Source organism: Pinus tabuliformis, chromosome 8 (assembly GCF_031772625.1).
Source record: "Pinus tabuliformis cultivar Carrire ecotype Pingquan chromosome 8, CPIR1, whole genome shotgun sequence".
In the NCBI taxonomy this organism is placed as follows: domain Eukaryota; kingdom Viridiplantae; phylum Streptophyta; class Pinopsida; order Pinales; family Pinaceae; genus Pinus; species Pinus tabuliformis.
The window spans coordinates 1084207881-1084230584 of record NC_142294.1 but is presented as its reverse complement, the minus strand read 5'-3'; the positions used below and the strand labels follow the sequence as shown (position 1 = coordinate 1084230584).

Sequence of the window (22704 nt, the reverse complement as noted above, 5' to 3'; positions counted from 1 at the left end):
AGACCTCGATACAACTATCATATATATATATATATATATATATATATGAATGAAGATCTCGATGAAGGAGTGGTCATGGTGTAGCAGTGATGAAGCTCTCGAGGAAGAATCAGTCATGGTGCAACAAGAATAAATATCTCAGTGGTGCAATAGTGATGGCCTCAATGGTGCAGCAATGATGATGATCTTCGCTGCGACAAAGAAGAGGATTGGTGTCTTGGTCTTGGAGTCGCATAAAAAGTCAAGGGTCATGGTTTTGGTATTCGTCAATTGGAATTTTTATAAGAATAATTTTGTTTGGGTTTTCCTCTCCAATAGGGAGAGGTTTTGGTCCTCGAAGAAAGCCAAAATCTTGTGTTCTTGTCTCTTTGTTTTGGTAGTTATTTGATGAACTAAAGAAGACACACTCTAATATTAAAGAATATGCTAATAAACAAAATGCTAAGAAGAATCTCATTAACTACATTTGGCCTAGATTCTTCAACAAGATATTCATCTATGATGATAATTCGCATGCACTGAGAAACATGACACTATGATATGTGAAGAGATAACAACACCCAAAAAAACAAATAAACAAAACAAAACAAATATGTGAAGAGATAACAACACCCAAAAAAACAAACAAACAAAACAAAACATGGTTATGATTGAAAAACGCGACTATGATATGTGAAGAGATAACAACACCCAAAAAAGTAAACAAACAAAACAAAATGAAACAAACAAGCATGGTTATGCTTTGGTGTCATATAGGGAAATGCAAGAAATGCAAGTTATGGTTGGTTTACAGGTCCTCGAAAGAAAGCCATTATAATAATAGGTAAATTTATTATTTCTTCCTTTTCTGTTTGTCCCCTTTGTCGCTGCCGTGAGTTGATTTCTGTTATTCTCTTATAAGTATTTTCCGATAAATGCATTGATAGATAAATCTCTTACGGCGGGAATGTTCTTGGTATATTATCTGAAGAATAGAAAACCTCCTCCCGACGGCGTTCTTCTTAAAGATTTCAGTGAGCTAGAAATGGGAAATTTACCAATATTCTCTTACGAAGAACTTCGTCAGACTACAAATTGCTTCCACAAGGAGAACGAACTTGGCGTTGGAGGGTTCGGGTCGGTCTATCTCGGTAAACTTTTGGGCGGAAGACTTGTGGCCGTAAAGAGACTTTATCAGGATAACTATGGGGGATTCGAGCAGTTCATCCATGGGGTGAAGATATTTTCGACCTTGAACCATCACAGGTCGTTCGTATTTATGGCTGCACTCTAGACAGTCCAGAGCTGCTGCTCGTATACGAATTTATCCCTAATGGCACCCTGGCCGATCATCTTCATGGCGATGGCAAAAATCCCAAGGGATTGCCATGGAATACCCGCTTCAAGATTGCTACTCAAACTGCCGAGACCTTGGCTTTCCTTCACGCCCTTGATCCGCCTTGGCTTTCCTTCACGCCCTTGATCCGCCTATATTACACAGAGATGTAAAAACCTTTAATATTTTGTATTTTGTGATATAACCACCCTTACTGTAAGGACTCTGGACACCACATATCTCCACAATGGTATGATGTTGTCCACTTTGGGCCTAAGCCCTCATGGATTTGCTTTTGGACTTACCCCAAAAGGCCTCATACCAATGGAGATATTTGTCCATCCTTATATATCCATGATCCTCCCCACCTCTAGTCAATGTGGGACTTTTTGGTCGTATACCCAACAATCCTCCCCTCGAACAAAGGACCATCCGTCCACTCTCTACCAACCAGGGTTCTCCGCTCCAATGCGTTGGAAGCACACGCCTTACATGGAGCACCACCTGCCTCGAGAGCTTGCTCTATCCCAGGTCAACTCCTCTTCACCGTGTTGGGACAAGGACACGTCCATGAAGAATCCGGAGCACACCGCCTGTCTAACCGAGCTCATCCACAGATCCCATTGGCTAACTTCGGGGCATGGCTCTGATACCAGCTCATCCACAGATCCCATTGGCTAACTTCGGGGCATGGCTCTGATACCACTTGTAAGGACTCTGGACACCACATATCTCCACAATGGTATGATATTGTCCACTTTGGGCCTAAGCCCTCATGGATTTGCTTTTGGACTTACCCCAAAAGGCCTCATACCAATGAAGATATTTGTCCATCCTTGTATATCCATGATCCTCCCCACCTCTAGTCAATGTGGGACTTTTTGGTCGTATACCCAACACTTACTTCCATGGAAATATCACAAAATAATAATATATTAAATTTATAATTAGAAGCAAAACGACCGAATGTCATTCACCATTGCTGCACAATTGCAAAGATAGAACAGAGTTACCCTTTCCTCTGGCATGGACGTAGCTGGTGCCACTTTTTGTAACATGCATCTATATGTAGCAGACAAACACAAATTCATGTACTCTAAAAAAATGAAGATGTAGACAAATTTATTTTCAAAATGCTGATGGAGAAGGAGATGGCGATGGAAATGGCGATGGAGCAGAATTCCCATGATTCATTTTAATAGCAGAAATCAGACTCTGTGCAATAACTAAATTGGCAGCATCACTAGGATGGTATTCATCCCAAAACAAATATTTGGTTCTGTCTGGACACAGCTTTGCAGCGGCCACGCAACTTAATGTGGGCCGGTATCTTCCAAAACTGCAGCAAGGTGTATCACCATTTTCGAACCCTGCAAACGTAAATTGTCGTTAATAAAAACCAAAATCACCAATCCAAAATAAACCTATGAGAAATACTGTAATTTGATGATAAAGTTTTGAATGTATTGAATCCTCACCATAAGCTTGGGGATTTTCTATAAGTTTGGTGAAGAAAGTGTAACTATCGGCAAAGACAAAGCGAGCTCCTGGCAGTTTTGAATTTAGATCTGCGATGAGGTTTCCAGTGGCAGCATTAAAATTGACGGCATACTCGTTGAGATTCTGTTGGCAACTACCATCTGTTGTCAGTACCCGCTGCAGTGGAATGCAACCCAGAGGTCCCAATCCTGTGAAGAGCAACTTGCGTACGCCTAATTGATGTAGTGTCTGCGCCATTTTATATATAAAAGATTAATTATTAACCATACCTTTGAAGTTTTATTAGCATTACGGGTTGACGATGGGCGTTTTTATAATCAGGTGATTTAATCAAATTTCCGGGTGTGTTTAAGGGAAGAGACTAGTTAAAAATTCTAGTTAGATTAGAGCTGGTGTGCCCTAAGCTAAGCTAAGTGCTATCCTGATTGATTTTGACAAATTAAATGTCCCTCAGTTGAATTTGACAAATTAGATACTCCTCAATCCACCAATGAAGCTGAGGAAAAAACTAGAAAACTAGATTATGATAGTGAAATTTATAGTTGAGAAAAACTCACCGTGAGTTGTTGGCGTAATGTGGAAATAAGATAATTTATGAAATCATCGGGAGCAAATTGCCAGGAATCAGCCTGGACGGGGAGCAAATAATTGTTGATGTAGTCGTTGCTTCCAATGGACATTAAATACATGGATTCATTAAAGAATTTCTCCGCTTTTTCTTGCCCGATTTTATTGGCAATGATCATCTTGGTGCCTTGAAACATCTCTATTTGCTTCCACAGCCACAGTCGTTGAATCTACATGGGTATACAGTTAGCATGGGAAAAAAGGAAAATTAACAAAAAAGAAAACCAGAGAAGTGGGTATGGAATAGTTATTACAAAAAGAGATCCTGTTTCGTTAAGAATGCCGCCTCCACCCGAAGCATAGTTGGCACCTCGTTTCAACACGACGTTCTCATCTGTGGATGGAGACAGGATCGGCGCTGGGATTGGCAAACCTGTTTTCTCAGCTGCAAAATTAGCAACACCCAATCCATCAATACCTAGAAAATGCCCAATATACAAATAATTATTTGAAAAAGAAACAATTGAATTGTGAAAGGGGAAGTAAGAAATACCAACTATATGAGAAATGGTTCGGCCATTGGTGTATCTTCCTGTGGGCAATCCGTTACCAAAGTCAATTCCATACCATGGATAATTGGACTTCGCTAGACTCCTTTGCAGGTGATTGTTGTTTCCAACATCTGACAAAGAGTCTCCAAAAATAAAGGATACAGGCTTTATCTCTGTTTCTGCTGCGCTTGCGCCAACGTATAACCTCTTCACCATCATAATTGCCATGAAACATGCACTTAGTTCCTCGATCCATTGTTCTCTTATACACAAAGTGCTCTACTGCAGTTGTTGATCTGTTTGAAGTAAATCTCCCAGTCCCCGGTATTTATAGTAAAAAACAATAATTTTGGTATTGTTTGTTAGAAATCTGATATTGGAAACAGCAAATGCTTTTAACGTTAAAGCAGTTTCTAATCTTAATGTGACCCGATCTAATCTTAAAGCATTTAGATCTTATCTTAAAGCAGTTTCTAATCTAAAGCATTAGATCTTAAGCGTTGAATTGGTATATGATGGACGTACCAGATTAGAGTTAAATAATATATAAAGGATTGGGTCCTCTCTCTCCCACACAAGAGTTGTATTCTTCTCCATCAAGAAACACATAAAGGAAGTGAGGGCAAGAGGAGAGAAACCGAATTCTGAGAAGAAGACAGAAGACAGAAGACAGAAGATGGCAGCCATTACATCTTCCGCTGTTAGTCAAGGTATGTCATCTTAAACAACATATTAAGTTCTGAATGTGAAATATTTGGTATTGATGATCTTTGGGCTGTTAGTAGCTATATTTTACATTTGGTATCAGAGCCACAATCAATAACTGAATATTTCCTATGATTGCAATTGATCTGTTCTGTGCTTTACTCATGTGATTGAGCCTTCGGGAAACTGTGGGGGTTTCATGAAATGATCACGCATTCCTGAGTCCTTTGACTATGCGCTTATTGACCCCTGTTTGCATCCTTTCGTTGTTAACCAAGTCCTGTGCATGCTTCACAAAAGGGGTTAAGAGCTTACCTCTAGGTTTTCGAATGAACCCATTTCACTTCTCGAAGATATTAGGCCGCTATTTAGTGGCTGTAACGTGTTGAATTTTTCTTTTGACCAAGAGACTTACGACTGGCACTTATACAAATCAAGGTCATCGCTATAATTATTATAAGAACAATAGGGGCGCGTATTAAAATACGACTCCAAATCCCACAAAATTATGAATCCCGATGGCTAGCCGTTTCTGTGGTTCACTTCGCTGTATAGCCTGTCCGGTTCCATTAAAGTTGCATGCACATAAAACCCCATACTCCATTTCCTTCATTATTGTTTGGTGAATGCTCGAAAGCCACAATGACTGATCAGTATATGCTTGTTTCGAAAGTTATGTCATAAGCTTCTAGGATCTTCCCTCTTAAATAAAATAATTTTGGGTTTCTTTACTTGTTACTCTTCACGCATGTCATGGATGCTATTCTTGGTTTATGATTAATATTATTGTGATGGCTTTGAAACAAACCGTGTCGATTCCAATTTTAAAAAGTAACGCCCAATTGAAATTGAAACGCTGAATCTTTGCGTGGACAAAGGGCGAAAATCCCAAATACGAAACGTCCGAATCGTATACGATGCCTATACGGTAAAGCTTCAAAATTGACACTCGCTTGCACGCTTTTTAGAAGCTTTCCAATATGGGATTAGACCTGAGATATGGGATTGGTCAGAAACATTTTGATAAAGGGGATCACAGGGCAACTGTGTACGTCGTATGAGTGGGAGGCATGGCCTGTTCATTACTAAAATTTTCTCGCTTGCAAAAGTTGAGTAGAAAAGTTACAGTTGACGTTTGAAATTTGGGCATAAAAGTAATTTCTCTATAATTGATTGTTTTGCATAAGGTATGTGTTATAAATTATTTATGCACATGAGATTTATGATTTTGTTAATCACCAAAGTGGTCAAAATCAGAATGTTGTTTTGCATAAGGTATGTGTTATAAATTATTTATGCACATGAGATTTATGATTTTGTTAATCACCAAAGTGGTCAAAATCAGAATAATCATTTAGTGCATAAGTGACATAATGATTATTGATAGAAATTGCCAGTTATAATAATACCAATTAAAAACTGGCGTCACTAATGATAGAACCTGAGAACTTACCCAAAGGAAAGTCTTGTTCTATAACTAGTTGACATGATGAGGTTTGATAGATATTTTGATTAAATAAATATTGATCATCCAAAGATGTCAGTTCTATTTAATTGAATATATTTATTACCTACTTATGTTTTGGTATTTAATTATGTTAAGTATAAGATAGTATCTACCCAAAGGAGTGCTATATTATACTATTATGTCTACATCTGAATCGTGTTAGTTATGAGCTTATAGTTATTTCATTTTTGATTTGCAGGTTATCTATCTTTCGTATGTTTTGAATCAAATTTAGTTGAAGTTCCTATTAATACATGGTGGCTTGATACTGGTGCTACAACTCATGTTTCCAACAATATGCAGGGATTTCTTACGATCCGAACCATAAATCCAAATGAAGATCGTTTTCTCTTTATGGGAAACGGAATGAAATCTTCAATTGAAGGCATTGGGACTTATCGTCTAATTCTAGAAAGTGGATATGTATTAGACTTATACAGTACCCTTTATGTACCTTCATTATCTAGAAACCTTATTTCCGCAAGTAAATTGGATATTTCTGGTTTTAGATGTATGATTGGATCTGGTTGTTTTGATTTATATAAGAATACTGATAATGTTGGTTCTGGTATTCTAATTGATGGTTTATATAAATTGAAACTGAATGACACTTATGCGAATTCCTTGTTGAATGTAGTAAATAATGTTGGATGTAAACGTAGCAGGTTGAATGAAAATTCTGCTTTCTTGTGGCATAAACGACTAGGTCATATATCCAAAGAAAGAATGATGAGATTAGTAAGTAATGAAATTTTGTCAAATTTGGACTTTAGTGATCTAGAATTATGTATGGATTGTATTAAAGGTAAACAAACCAAACATAATAAGAAAGGAGCCACTAGAAGCAGCCAGCTTCTTGAAATAATACACACTGATATTTGCGGACCTATGGACACTCCAGCCTTTAATGGAGAAAAGTATTTCATCACTTTCATTGACGATTTTTCCCGTTATGGTTATGTCTATTTGCTTCATGAAAAATCTCAATCTGTGAATGTCCTTGAGACGTTTGTAAAGGAAGTTGAGAGGCAATTAGATAAAAAGGTGAAAATCATAAGGTCTGATAGAGGTGGTGAATATTATGGTAAATATAATGAGTCAGGCCAGTGTCCAGGTCCATTTGCAAAATTCCTCGAAAGTCATGGCATATGTGCGCAATACACAATGCCAGGTACACCACAGCAAAATGGTGTAGCAGAAAGGCGCAATAGGACGTTAATGGATATGATTAGGAGTATGATGTCAGATTCTACACTACCTAAGAATTTGTGGTCGTATGCTCTCAAAACCGCTAATTATTTGTTGAATAGTGTTCCTAGTAAAGTTGTTCAAAAGACTCCTTTTGAGTTATGGACTAACAGGAAACCTAGCTTAAGACACCTGCATGTTTGGGGTTGTCCAGCGGAAGCGAGAATTTATAATCCACATGAAAAGAAATTAGATTCTCGAACGATCAGTGGGTATTTTTTAGGTTACCCTGAGAAATCTAAAGGGTATGTGTTTTACTGTCCTAATCATAGTCCAAGAATTGTAGAAACTGGTAATGCAAGATTCATTGAGAATGGTGAAGTCAGTGGGAGTACTAGAAGAGAAATAGTAGAAATAAAGGAAACAAGGGTAAATGTTACATTGCCTAGAATAGTTCCTCCATCTACTATTACTCCAAATGTTGTTCCAGCTGTTGTAGAACAGCATGATGATAATGAACAACATATAAATGAAGAAGTACTTCCTGAAGGAAATGACTTACATAATACTGATATGCATGAACCACAACAAGTAGCATTAAGAAGACCTCAAAGAAATCGTAGGTCAACTATTTTTGATGATTATGTGGTTTATATGCAAGAATCAGATTATGATATTGGAATCAATAAGGATCCAGTTTCGTTTTCACATGCTGTAGAAAGTAAAGAGTCAAAGGAATGGATTAATGCCATGAAAGAAGAAATGAAATCCATGCAACATAATGAAGTTTGGGATCTCGTTGAGTTACCACATGGCTGTAAAAGAGTCGGATGCAAATGGGTTTTTAAAACCAAACACGACTCTAGTGGTAATATCGAACGGTATAAAGCTAGACTTGTTGCTAAGGGTTACACTCAGAAAGATGGTGTTGATTACAAGGAGACATTTTCTCCTGTTTCGAAAAAGGACTCACTAAGAATAATAATGGCATTAGTAGCTCATTATGATTTGGAGTTACATCAAATGGATGTGAAAACAACCTTTCTGAATGGAGATCTTGATGAGGATGTTTATATGGATCAACCTGAGGGTTTTTCTGTAGAAGGTAAAGAACAATTGGTGTGTAAACTTAAGAAGTCAATATATGGGCTTAAACAAGCATCCCGGCAATGGTATATTAAGTTCAATACCATTATTACATCTTTTGGTTTTAAGGAAAATACGGTTGATCACTGTATATACCAAAAGATCAGTGGGAGCAAGTTTATTTTTCTGGTCCTTTATGCTGATGACATCTTGCTTGCTGCAAATAATTTAAGTATATTGCATGAGACTAAGGAATTTCTCTCAACGAACTTTGAAATGAAAGATATGGGAGAGGCATCCTATGTGATTGGAATAGAAATATTCCGTGATCGATCACAAGGAATATTGGGATTGTCTTAGAAAGGATATGTCGAAAGGATTCTAGAGAGATTTGGAATGAGTAAGTGTTCACCTGGAACAGTTCCTGTACAGAAAGGTGATAAATTCAATCTCATGCAATGTCCTAAGAATGATGTTGAACGAAAGGAAATGGAATCAATTCCATATGCATCTGTTGTTGGTAGCCTAATGTATGCTCAAACCTGTACTAGACCGGATATCAGCTTTGCGGTCGGTATGTTAGGGAGGTATCAAAGTAATCCAGGAAGGGAACATTGGCAAGCTGCAAAGAAAGTTTTGATGTACTTACAAGGCACGAAAGATTACATGCTCATGTATAGAAGATCCAATGAATCAGAGGTGATTGGATATAGCGATTCAGATTTTGCTGGATGCATCGATACTAGAAAATCGACTTTTGGTTACCTGTTTATGTTTGCTCAAGGCGCCATATCATGGAAAAGTGCGAAACAAACTATCGTTGCTTCATCCACTATGGAGGCAGAATTTGTGGCATGTTTTGAAGCCACAATTCATGCATTATGGTTGCGGAACTTTATTTCAGGACTTGCGGTTGTCGACACCATTAGCAAGCCGCTGAAAATTTATTGTGAGAACTCTGCAGCAGTATTTTTCTCAAAGAACGACAAGTACTCTAAAGGTGCCAAACATATAGAACTGAAGTATCTTGTTGTGAAAGATGAGGTTCAGAAACAAAGAGTGTCAATCATGCACATCAGGACAGAACTTATGATTGCAGACCCTTTGACGAAAGGGTTACAACCAAAACAATTTAAGGAACATGTTCAAAGAATGGGTCTTGGTTGTATTAATAATAATTGATGTGTGACATTCTGAGCTCTTTTATGTGTTTCTGATATACAATTATGTGTCTCTTGTTTTAATGTAGTAGTACGTATTTTATGTAAAAACAAAAAAGAGTCTTATAAAGATATTATGTTTAATCATTATTATATAAGACATTATGTGGACCATTATGTTGTTTTATATAAATTATGAGTATGAATTGATGGATTGCTGGTATTGTAGTATATGGAAGGGAATGCATTGAATTAATAGTGCACAACCGCCATAACTCTCAGCAATTTATCATAGTATGATGTTCAACACTTAATATTATGAATAGTCGGGTCAAGTGGGAGAATGTTAGAAATCTGCTATTGGAAACAGCAAATGCTTTTAACGTTAAAGCAGTTTCTAATCTTAATGTGACCCGATCTAATCTTAAAGCATTTAGATCTTATCTTAAAGCAGTTTCTAATCTAAAGCATTAGATCTTAAGCGTTGAATTGGTATATGATGGACGTACCAGATTAGAGTTAAATAATATATAAAGGATTGGGTCCTCTCTCTCCCACACAAGAGTTGTATTCTTCTCCATCAAGAAACACATAAAGGAAGTGAGGGCAAGAGGAGAGAAACCGAATTCTGAGAAGAAGACAGAAGACAGAAGACAGAAGATGGCAGCCATTACATCTTCCGCTGTTAGTCAAGGTATGTCATCTTAAACAACATATTAAGTTCTGAATGTGAAATATTTGGTATTGATGATCTTTGGGCTGTTAGTAGCTATATTTTACATTGTTGTCCGATACATAGAGTCAAGGACAAATATGACAAGTAATGGAAGAAAATTGAACGAGGAAATCTAAAAACCAAAGATTATAACGGTAGAATTGGTGGATACAACAGACCGTTGAAGAGCGAAACCTCCAGCTAACAACTCTGAAACTCAGTCTATTAGTGGTTAGATTAGCTGAATGGGTTTCGTGGATTACGGTTTTTGGAAATGTATGTTCATAGATACCATCGCTCGCAACTCTTTCCCTAACAATCACCGCCAAAGCAACAAGGCCATGCTTCTTCCAGCTTGATGGTGCAATCACCTTTGCCCTGATATTTTACGGTGAAATGTATTATCTATTAAAAAATTCAAAAAACATAACAAAATTGCTCGGTGAAACAAAATCTTTTTGGTAGTTATGTTCTAAATTTGGAAACATTCAGATGACAGAAAATATATATATATATCAAATTACATGATATTATTGACTTTGTAATATATAAATGTGTTTAATTAATGTTTATGTACTTTATTTCATTAGTTATTACGTTTTTTTTATCTCTTCGTTATGTTCAATTTATCTAATTTGTCGGCTGAGATTTACATGGAATAATTATTATTTTTTATATAGATTTATGATTTTGCTATGATGATGGATATAATGGAATAATTATCGTTTTTATATAGATTTACGATTTTGCAATGATGGTTATATCATATATATATATATATATATATAGTTTATAACATGAGTGATTGCATTATATTAAATGTTTGAGATGGTATTCATGATTTAATGAGTGATATTTAAAATTATATTGATATTTATGTATTCTCTAAAGAGTGGTTATAAGGATATAGAATTTAAGAATAAGCTAAAATATTTAAAATCAAGTTGAGATTAGGGAAATGGATATCTTAATTTAAATGCTATGATGGAAGATATGAATATGGGTTGCTTTGATTATTTAGATAATGCTTTATGTTTTTATGTGTATTTAGGAATAAGAGATAATATTGTAAGCTTAGCTATATATGGTTAAATACTATAGGAAGAAGGCATTACATGTATGCAATCAGGTGAAGTGGAGATAATTCCTACTCATTAGAATCTCCATTTATGTGGATATGGGAAGTAGCAAGCATATCCTAACCTGCAAGGTCACATGACATTGTGAGGCTATGCTATGAACTAAGGATTACACAAGAAGGGAATAATGTCATTATTTTTTAGGGGACTAAAGTCTCTCTCAAATCATAAAATAGGACGGAGTGAACATGGCCTAACTCACAAAATTTTGGTTCTTTTTCCATGTAGATATATGTGTGTACAAGTGTTATAGCGACCATGTAGTCACCCTTGTTATTGGTTCAATTCCCCAATCTAACATAAAGGTATACATCATGTTCATATAATGTGTGTGTGCATGCTTGTGGGCAAATTTAGTTAAGTGATAATATTATTCATATAAACTAAAATACATTCATTTAAATAGATAAACAGTTATGAGTAAAATTAAATTTAGTTTTATAATTACAGAAGTAGCTAGTAGAGAAAATTAAGGTAATAATATATTAAAAACATTTAAATTAAGGGAAACATTCATTTTCTACTTAAAGAGATTATATTTAATTAAAATTACATAATATAATGTGCATCCCTATATGTGATTTTAAATATTAGAGGGGAAAGTAGTTGGAAAGTGGGTGAGTAAAACATTAAGGAAAGAGCAAGTATAAGGTGGGTGGGTGAATATTAAAACATATGAATTATATCTAGTAACATGCGCCATTGTGGATGATTACTAGATAACGAGTGGTCATGAGGAACACATTATATTATGGCTAGACAGTTAAAATAATGTATTATTTATATAGAGAATGTGTGAAGAGAAGTCCAAATTGTGGATCTTTCATTTTCTCTCTTTGAGAAGTACATAATGTTTTGGTTGTAGGAAGTATCAAATTCCATAGGAAAAAAAAAAATTGTTTGTCCACTTTTTCATATAATATTTATATCTTAAGGGTTATAGGAGAATATAAGTATCCTTGAGATATGGTAGGGTGGATAAATTAATGAGATGAGATTTCTTGGCAAGGTGAGAGATTTGTACAATATATTTTGAGAAAAATTTTGGAGCATGAATATGGAGCAAGAATAGTCTTTAATATTTAATTAAGAAGTATTTCATTTTTTTATTTAGGAAAAAATTAGTTAAGTTTTCATTTCTAAAAATTGAGAATATCTTTCATTATAAAACCCTTGAGTATAAATATTAACTCGGTCTATTAAAACCCTAACTCTGCAAGTTTGACTTTTGGGGTACCTGACTTTGATTGGGAATAATTTGTGATCCAAGATGCCATCCTGGAACTTCTATATACCACTGGAAAGATCTTTCCGAGCTCTTTCCATCTAAGTGGGTTATGACTACATTTGAGGTTATCTTATCTACCATAAATGGCTTCAAAGTGTCTACACCTTAATCATCCTTAACTTTTCCATGCTTGAGTTGTTCTTCATACTTCTTGGAATATCTTTTTGCTTTTGCCATCACCTTTGATCTAGATACTACACCATTGACACTTGAGAAATTAATGACCTAATGACAACACCTTTTTCATTATTTGTCCAACATCCTCCTTATTCCAACAACACCTTTGATAGTGACAACGTATCGATACTTGACATCAATGAACACCTCCTTTAACAACATTTGCAATAATCTCCCATAATCCTCCTTGCCTTTGCCATCGATGACAATATATTCTAATAGTTTGAACTCCCCAATGGTTAATTATCCAAACTCATTGATAGGAACCCAATACGTTAGTCAACAATTACACCATCTTCAATTTGGATATGGATCTCTCAAAGGGTGGATATGTTTAACTACACTATTACCAGAAAACCTAGGGCTTATTTAAAATCAACTCATAAATTTTCCAGAGATTTGCTTGAACACCCCAACACTAAAAGATTCAAGCTCGTTAATAGTAACATAATACATTGGTCAGAAACTGAACTATCGTGCATATTGATATGGACCACACAAGGGCCAACAAAAATCTATCAAACCATGATAAGAATGTGCGAGCCTATGAAGTATGGAGTTGTGCTCGAGCTAACTCCCTAAGATTCACCTGCACCAAAGTCAAAAATAAAAATGAGCTATAGAAATATTTTCTAATTATACAAGACTAAGCCAAGCTTTGAAGCATACCTGGGATGCTTTGCTTCCAAAGCTATGATTCCAGATACTATCTTGCTCAATACCACAAATTGGTATGTTATGTGGAAGCATCAACAATAATGAGGAAGGAATATGTCGAATTTATTATGTATAGTGTTGTTTTCCTTGAGATGGATTTGGGTTTCCTGCATCATTTACATTTAGGGATGGATGAATTGGTTGATTTTTATTAGGAGTGCCTTTTCTGGTAATAGGCTTTGCTTCTTCTTCATCATCTGCAGGTTTTTATGTGCTTCCTTCCTTTTTCGTCAGCTCAAGCAGTTGTTCAAATATTACTTACTTATGCTTACCACATAGTTGATGATTTTGTTGTTGTAACCAAAACATACTCGAGCACTCAATTGAATGAAAAGAATGAAGTGGGTACATTGAAACTGCATTTTTTGCATTTTAAAAATAAAAAACCTTAGTTTCATGGAAAATGGAAGTGTGTACACTAAAATCGCATTTGGGTGTTTGAGAAAACATAGTGGCGACCATACTGGGGAAGAAAATGGTTTTCTTGTTGATGTCATTTGTTTTATAAGTTACAGACAGAGCCTGAAGTTATGCCAGGTAGCCTTCGAAACGCTTTTGATTTGCATTAGCGCAAGTAGATAAACGCTGCTTCAGTCAATCTCCAGTCTAGCTTGTAAACGTGACATCTAACTTGTTAATTACCCTAGTACATGTATCAAGTTCAGATCTGATTGTTGATGGTGGAGAACGATCAGACAATGGCAAGGCTGAAATCATTCACCTGGCGACTCTAAATTAATTTTGAGATCAGATCTAAAGACTCCACTGGAGGATGATCCTGACCAATAGAAACATGAAGGGACAATATGGACAGATCAGGTATTCAAGTGGGAATTGCATCCAAGACATTTTGTTTTTTGTTCTAAATTATTTCTTCTCTTTTCCTGAGAATGTAAAGAAGGCTTTGCAAAATATACTATGCTTGAGAAAAGATCCCAGGCCTGCATTTCATCCCTTCCCTTTGAAGATGGTAAATACCGAAGATTTGCATACCTTTGAGCTTGATCAAGACCTTTCTTCTAAATCTTGTGATGACCGTCTTAAAACTGACGAACCTCAAGAGACCAACACTGATTCTATACCTGCTGCACATACCCCTACACCTTGTAAAATTCCAGATCGGTATAAACCTCTTGTTTTACCTTCTGTTCTCCATGCTTTCCCCAAAAACTATGATCTATACTTGCCGCGGTTTGATGGTGAAAGTAAGAATGTCAACGCTGAGCAACATATGCAGAATTTTGAGTCTTTTCTAGACCTTTTTGAAGTTGATAGCGAAGATGTTAGTATAAGGCTTTTTGCTCTTTCTTTGCAAGCTAAAGTGAAGAGTTGGTTCAGAGCCCTGCCTGATACGAGCATCTCAGATTTCCGGCAGTTCGTCAAAGTTTTTCTTGACAGGAGGATGATCGGGCAGAACCTTTTCTTGATTGTAGAAGAGTATAATCAGCTGAAAAGACTACCAGGGGAGACAATACAACAGTTTTTGGCCAGATTTAATCAAGTTTATTATTCAATGCCAGTTGAGATAAGGCCTACTCCTAGATCTGCTCTCTTGCACTATCCAGGTGCCTTTGATTCGGAGATGGAGTTTCAGCTGAGAGAAAGGGATATTGCAACACTTCACGAGATGCAAAACAGTGCAATAAATGTAGAGGCGCATCTGCTGATCCGACGGGCAAGGTTAAAGAAGAAGAGATGAAAAACATAGATCCGGCCGAATCAACATCTCTAGAGGTGAAGCTTGACATTTTGGTAAGTGCAGTAGAAGAGATGATGCAAAGGATCACCCCAAGGAATGATTATGATGTTCAAGCCCATGGCTTGTTGATTGAAGAAGAACAAATGGCCGCTCCAAAACATTTTGTTTCTTATCCTAGTTGTCATAGATTTGATAATGATTTTTTTGTAGATCACCTTGGCAAAAAAAGAACTGTTGATATGACCTGCATGCTTGATCATATGTTTTACACTGATGATTTGCCTCAGTTTGATCAGTATGATGATGATTATGTTCTCCAAACAGAAGCTAATCTTACAGACAAATCAGCAGCTAGTTTGTGGGCGGAAGAAGTTCACTTACAGCGGCTCGAATACAATGATCAACCGATGCATATTAGCTATGACATTGACGAGGAAAGTGCAACAAATTTTGAAGTAAGTGAAGGATCTTTACCTTTTTGCTTTGATTCATGTCAGTTTATTAGAGCCAATTTCCATGCAATCCGAAATCAGCTGTCAACAAGTCTTGATCTGGACCATCTTGAAGGCAATAAAAACCTTGTTCAAGACTTCTCATATTCATCTTTGCAGCCCCCGAATGCCATTGATTGTCAAGTTGTAGATGAAGGCATGGAAGCTGACAGATATGATCAAATGATACAAGAAGGTTCCCTACCTTTCTGTTTTGAATCATTTCAGCTTTTGAAGGGAAATTTGCATAGTACATCTTCAGTGAAGAATGAGCAACAAGTAGGCAATCATGTAATCACATTGGAACCAATAGAAAATGGTTTGCAGCAGTCTTTTCAAGTTTTTCATGATCCAATAGCTGATGTTTTGGATGAGGTTTACAGTCAAAGTCTTTCTCCATTGACTATATGTGAGCTTGAAACGTGTATTGGTACAAACTTGATCCGGCAGCCGGTTTCTTTGTCATTTTCAGCAGAGGTCTCGTCACAAGGGTCAGATCAAAGTTTGCATTCATGGTATGAGGAAAAGAGAAGTAATCCATTGGATGAGCTAAGTTCTAGTGTGCTTGAATTTCAAGATCCTTATGCAGTGTTTTTGGAGGCGGATAGAGAATTCATATCATTCAACGGATCTGTTTCTAAGTTATCATGGGAGTTGCCTTTCAGTAGTTCTCTCTTGTTGTTCATAAGTGAGCACTTGCGGAAAATTCAAACATCAGATGGAATACTTACTTGGTTGCACTGGTTGTTTCATTTCACTTGATCAGGTGATGAATGAAACTGTTAGAGTAGGTTGTGATGAATAAGCCCCCCTTTGAGTATCATTTTCAGTTTGTCGGTTGTGTTTAAGTATCGCGTCAGTTTTTAGTTGAGTCATGAGTCATTTGTGAATCAATTTTCAGTCATGCATTTCAGCTTGAGTTTTTGACTCCATTTCCCAATGGATGAAGGCACTGGTCTGCTCTCCCAAAGATCTGTCGTTCTTGGCACCTCCAAGGAGCTACCATCCCCATTGGAGCCAATGTTAGTGTCAGCCTTTGTAGCCTTCCTCCAGTGATCAAATATGCTCTTAAAAAGTGATTTTAAGGTGTCAAGGTCAATTTTGTCATTTCAAAGAGTCTTCAAGCAAAATTTGGTCACTAGGCATTAGGTCTAGGGTTTGTTTTCACTCTTTTCAAAGTTGTCCAAATGGCAGTCCATGTCATCATTCAGCTGAGTGTATCATCATTCAGAGGGTTGTCATCATCATGTCAAGTTCCATTGGGTCATTTTACAGCTTATTCATGCTTCAGTTGTGCCTTGGTAAGGTCCATTTCCCTCTCCTAGGGTTTTGGAGGTAATTTCTCTTGGATGGTCAAATCATCGAAAAAATTTGTATCATGATGTTCATACGCCTCCCCCTATCATTAATTTACCTTATTAAACATTTCCCATCACTGAGATTCCCCAAATTACTCATTTTTCCACAAACCCTAGTTTCTTGCCACAACTTGACAATTTTCTAGGCTAGGCCTGTGTTTTGCCCTTTTGGACCCCTTCCCCTCACTCGATCTCTGAGATTCCACTTTCCCCTACTTCCTAACATCCCTCCCTACTCCCAAAAATTTCCCCAAGAATTTAGAAGCCCCTTATCCCCTTCATTTCGCTTCATTTCGACAAAATCCCTTGTTTCACACATCGGGATAGGTTTCACTCAAATGATGTTTTAGAGCAATAAAAGATGAATTTTGGAAAACGGAGAGAGGTTTTTGTTCACAACATGCCAAGGAAGAAAAAAATCCTTCACTTTTTACACAGGTATAAAGGTTTTTGAGAAATGTCAAGAATACCGATGCCTCAGGAGAATTGATGCACTTGCTGGAAGTAGTGTTCGGAGATTTGATTTCTGACAGTGTAAATGAACTCCAAATTGAAATATTCCACCTGGGTTGGAAAGTAGACCTAAAGCCCTTTCCAATGAGCTATCACACGCCTAATTTGGACACCAGGAAGGCCTCCAAAATCCTCTTGCAAAATGCACTATGTAGCGCGCTACCCATATAAGGGGCACTACGCATATAGCTTCCCTTGCCTTTGCAAAATAACACGGGCGCTACGCATATGGTGCGCGCTACGCATATAGCCCCAAGGCTGGAAAACAAAAGTTCGTCACCCAAATTCTCATCAAACCACTTCATTTTTCCGCAAGTAAGTTATTTATGCCTGCTCAGTGATTCGTGGATTTGTTATGGTGTTTCAAATGTGAAGAAAACAAGTGTTTGATATGGTGAACATCAAACCCTACCTTATACCAAATCTGCTCCTAGGGTTATCCATAAAGTTTGAAGATTGTGTTGGTGCTAAATTCTTGCCATTTGTCAACCTTTTCTTTGTATTCCATCACTGTTGTCACTACCATGTGATCATATCATTGTCCCTTCCCCATATTCATTATCCTCATATCCCTTTATACTTTTGGTTCCCATGTGAAATCCCAAACCCTATTACTTACTACTACATTCCTCCATTGATAAAAGCCTAATCTCCATAACATTTAAAGGCTGTTTCTTTGTCCTTGATTCCACTTGAATCACTGATATGTTGCCATTTCATTTCACTCCTGTCCTTAAAAACTACCCCCCATCACCATATCCCATTCCTATCTCACTTATAGGTGTTCTCAATCCCTCATTCCCCTTTGGCACACATTTGGCGATTAGAGATAAAGACACCAAGGCCTCATTTCTCATTTTCAACAAGTTGAACATACACATTGCAACACCATGACTGACAACAACACATCATACAACCAAGACAGAGATTGCACCACTGAACTGCATACACCAGGAGGACACTGAAGCGCTGTGAAACACCTGATCCACTCTAGATTTTGGCTGAGGCTTCATTGGCTGGGCATGATACATGATGGAGGGTCTTCGCTAGAAATTTTTGTCATTTTGAAATATTTTGGCCTAAAAACAGATTTTTCAGCTATACGAGTAGCGCATCGACGCGCTCGCTTATGATTGGGACAGTTTCTGGAGGAAAACTTTATATTTTTGGGTTTATCATGGTAAGTTATGCATGATCAAGTATTACCGAAGCATTTCATCAAGTTTTGGATGATCAAAAGGCCCAAAAACACCATGAAAACCACCTTGCTGCCACCTTTTGCACCAGCAGGAAGTACTTCTGGGACAATGAATTTTTGGAGGGGCAAATGAGCTTCAAATTGAGAAATTACACTTGGGTTGGATAGCCAACATCCAGGGCTTTCCAACGAGCTATCATGAGCTCAATTGGGATGCCGGGAAGTGCCCCAAAAATAGGTTGAAAGTTGCGCTACGCGTATGGCTCAGGGGCGCTACGCATACAGATTTTGGTCAATTTTTCACTTTCCAGCTCAGAATTTCGGCTAGTTATGACCAGTTTCACCTCTTGATGTGATTTTTGACCCAGATTGATATAATTTGATGTACATGATGTAAACTTGGCACTTATTTACCATATTCTAGATGATTCATTCACAAAATAGCAAAAATTTAATGTAATGAATCAGTTTCCTTCTTTTTAGAGGCAGGTTGTTTTGGTCACCTAGATTCTTGCTCCATGTTTAGAATTGGTTCAAACTGCTCCTAGAAGGAGGAGCTCGACCCCTAGAGGTTAGGGAATGGGTTGGCTTGGTCTATATTATGTAAATTTTCAGTCAGTAGTAGGGGTTGGACTCTTGGGAAGATTTTGGCACACTATTGTACATATTTTTCATATTTTGGCTAAGGAAAGATCAGAGGTTTTGCAGCACCTGTTGGGATTCTTGTGGCTTTCAGTTCTTGATGGTGTTATCTCTTAGTTTATTGTAAGTTCATTCATGTTTAATGTATGCCATTCCCTTCTTATGCTTCTGAAACTAAATGAATGAGTAAATGAGGTTGAATCCATTGTTTACAGTGCTCTGCCTTTAAATTTGTTTAGTTTTACATGTTTTCGCCAGTTTGGAGAGGATCCATGTTCTCCCTTGCCCTCTTCAGCTCCTTGTTGTTCTGATCCATCCATACACCTGATCAAAGGCATCAAGACTACTGCCTACCTCGCCCCAACTCGAATTCTGCAAAGATCTGGCCTTATCCCCGGACCCAAAATTGTTTTTTCCCGTTTCTCCAACAAAAACCCAAAAAAATCTAAATCAAAATTCCTATCTCTTTACTAGCCTAAAATCTGTATTAATTTTGAGTCATCTCAACCCTTTTGAAGACCTTTTGCCGAGATAGACCCGGAGAGAGCCCTCTCCTGTCCTCGTAGGGCTAGCTACGAGGCTGAGCGTGGTTTGATGTGGCCTCGAGTTTTGCCCTCCTCAGCCTGAGGCAGATTTGAGCACTAACACTTACCACATAGTTGATGATTTTGTTGTTGTAACCAAAACATACTCGAGCACTCAATTGAATGAAAAGAATGAAGTGGGTACATTGAAACTGCATTTTTTGCATTTTAAAAATAAAAAACCTTAGTTTCATGGAAAATGGAAGTGTGTACACTAAAATCGCATTTGGGTGTTTGAGAAAACACTTAGGGGAATGGGTAGTTCCTTCCCTAGGTCCAGGAACATGGCGTGCCCCAAGTTTGGAGTGGGGACAAGGATTCCTTGAAGAGTTGAGGACGATGTATAGAACCAAGAACCCATAAGATCAGATTTCATATGACTTGATACAATGCAATCAAAAGAATCATCAAGCTCCCCATACGAGGGAATTCCCACATTGGGGATTTGAGATACTAAGGAGCCATAATTTTAGCAGACGAGAAGCCCATGAGAACTTTGATGGAGTGGCGCTGGTGGTGGCTAGTGGAGGCTCCTCAATGGGTATCCCACTCACATTCTTATAAACGAACCACATCATGGTCACATAGTAAACCGTAACAGAATCATCCTTGTAGTTATCACAGAGCTAGGATTGGACATGCTTCTTGGATAGACCATTGGCAGAATGGACGTAGTGGTCACATGGCAAGAAGAGCTTGGCAGAGTCAACTCGGTAGTAAAGAACTGCATTCACTTCACAAGAGTAGTCATAGGGGAGAGGAACCTTGATAGGTGCAGCCTCATCCATAGCAGAAATCGAATCCTAAACCTACAAAAGAAGTATCTTCAAGGCTCCATACAAAATTTAGAAAGATTTTTAAGTATAGATTTTTGTGTATGCATATGGCCATGGGATGAGAAAATCCATGTCGGGATCTGTTATTTTTTGGGGTTTTGTCAGTGCATAGAATTTCGTTTCCAATTGGATTTCGATTGAAGAAATTTATACAGGCAAGTGGGTTGCAAGAGACGGAGTAGTAATGTTCCATGTCGCAAGAAGGGCAAGAAAATGTGTTTGGTTTATGGACAATCCTAGAGGATTCTTAGTGTTGAGGATATGGAAAAGGAATATTGTTGTTGTGTTTATGATGAAAACCATGAAGGTGTTACATCAATTCGGGATGGTTGTTCCATTAGTCCCCATGACATAGTTGGAAAATAGTGACAGAGTCATGACGTGTCATATTTTGATTGCAACAAGGCAGACGAAAATGAAGGCTTGCAATTGGTTGGGGTGAACAGTGCCTACCCACCGCAACCCTACAGAGAAACACCTATCCTCATAATAAAACCATTGTGAAACTACCATTCATTTTCTACTCCATAATCACCATTCACTACAAAAATAAATAAAATAATACATCCATATAAAATATGGGAAATGTAAACAAGAAAATAATGCAATGCAAAATAAATGTGGATGGAGCTAAAAACCATAAATCAAAGTGATTTTAAATTCATTAATTAGAAAATACAAATGATGGGTCAAATAACTACCTTACCTTCTGCAGAGAATGGGAACGATCCCACTCTTGTATTTAGCAATCTTCAGATAAGCAAGCTCATCCATATCAAAATGTTGGAGGGGTGGCTTGCACCATCAACCATTCTTGTTGAGGAGAGAATAGTTTGGCGGGAAAAAGTTGGTGGCTATGAACTTAATAGTTCCTTGCTAATACCACTCAGGATCCTTGTTACATTTCATTTTGTAGCAGACTCCATGTATTATTGAAAAACATAGTATATTAAAAGGACTTGTATTGGTACCATAGGCTTGGTTGTACATACTAGAGATCCTGACATCCAATATCCGCATGCCCCTCCTGTATATATTAAAAATCATAGTTCAACTAATTTGTATTCAAAAGGTAAATCAGAAATTAGTCAAAAATCATATTGAAGCTAGAATTCATATATTTCTTAATGGCCCACTCATTTTTCCAATTAAATTTGGTTCAAACTTATGCAATAAAAGTTGTAAAGTAATCAATTGTAGGAAAGGAATCGACTGTCTAACTAGCACAACCACATTAATAAAGTGGTTGAAATACATTTTCTGCTTTTTAATGCTATAAACATATGAAAAATGATGCAATAAAACACATAAAGGAATCAATGGCGAGAAAGGAATCTATTGTGTAACTAGCACAACCACATTAATAAAGTGGTTGAAATAAGTGGATAGGCATTACTTTCGACCTTGTAATGCTATTGATAAGCATATGGAAGGTGAAAAATGATGGATCTCAACCACTTTATTAATGTGGTTGCTAGTTGACAACATGTGTCTATGAGGAGAATTAATAGGCCATGGTTGACTATAGCTAAATATGTTCAAAGTTATGGTTGAGGATGGTTTATTATGGTAAACATATAGTTGACTATGGATTACCATGGTTGTCCACATCTAAGTATAGTTAATTATGATGGATTATCATTAATTATGGTTCATCGTGGTTGTTTATACTTGATCATGGTTGAAAATGGTCAATCAAGGTTTACCATACTCAACCATGGTGAGTTGGTAATGGTTGATGATGGTTGAGATAGTAACTTAAGTCAAC

General features: G+C 37.1%; 1 protein-coding gene across 1 annotated transcript; it reads right to left on the bottom strand.

Annotated features, from left to right (window-relative positions):
- Nucleotides 1-2443: 2443 nt before the first annotated feature.
- On the bottom strand, nt 2444-21710 carry LOC149239096 (GDSL esterase/lipase At1g74460-like). The gene is made up of 6 exons (XM_089369752.1): nt 21643-21710; nt 3936-4195; nt 3697-3827; nt 3373-3612; nt 2794-3043; nt 2444-2685 (listed from the first exon to the last, which is right to left on the bottom strand). The coding sequence occupies exons 1-6, from the start codon at nt 21708-21710 to the stop codon at nt 2444-2446; spliced, it is 1191 nt and encodes a 396-aa protein (XP_089225878.1).
- Nucleotides 21711-22704: the final 994 nt, after the last annotated feature.

Excerpts from the sequence above, each read along its gene's own strand:
- LOC149239096 (XM_089369752.1), bottom strand. The coding sequence starts at position 21,710 with ATGGATGAGCTTGCTTATCTGAAGATTGCTAAATACAAGAGTGGGATC. Across the intron at positions 3,828-3,935 it reads AACCATTTCTCATATAGTTG|CTGAGAAAACAGGTTTGCCA; the intron begins GTATTTCTTACT and ends CTAATTTTGCAG. Across the intron at positions 2,686-2,793 it reads AGAAAATCCCCAAGCTTATG|GGTTCGAAAATGGTGATACA; the intron begins GTGAGGATTCAA and ends TTACGTTTGCAG.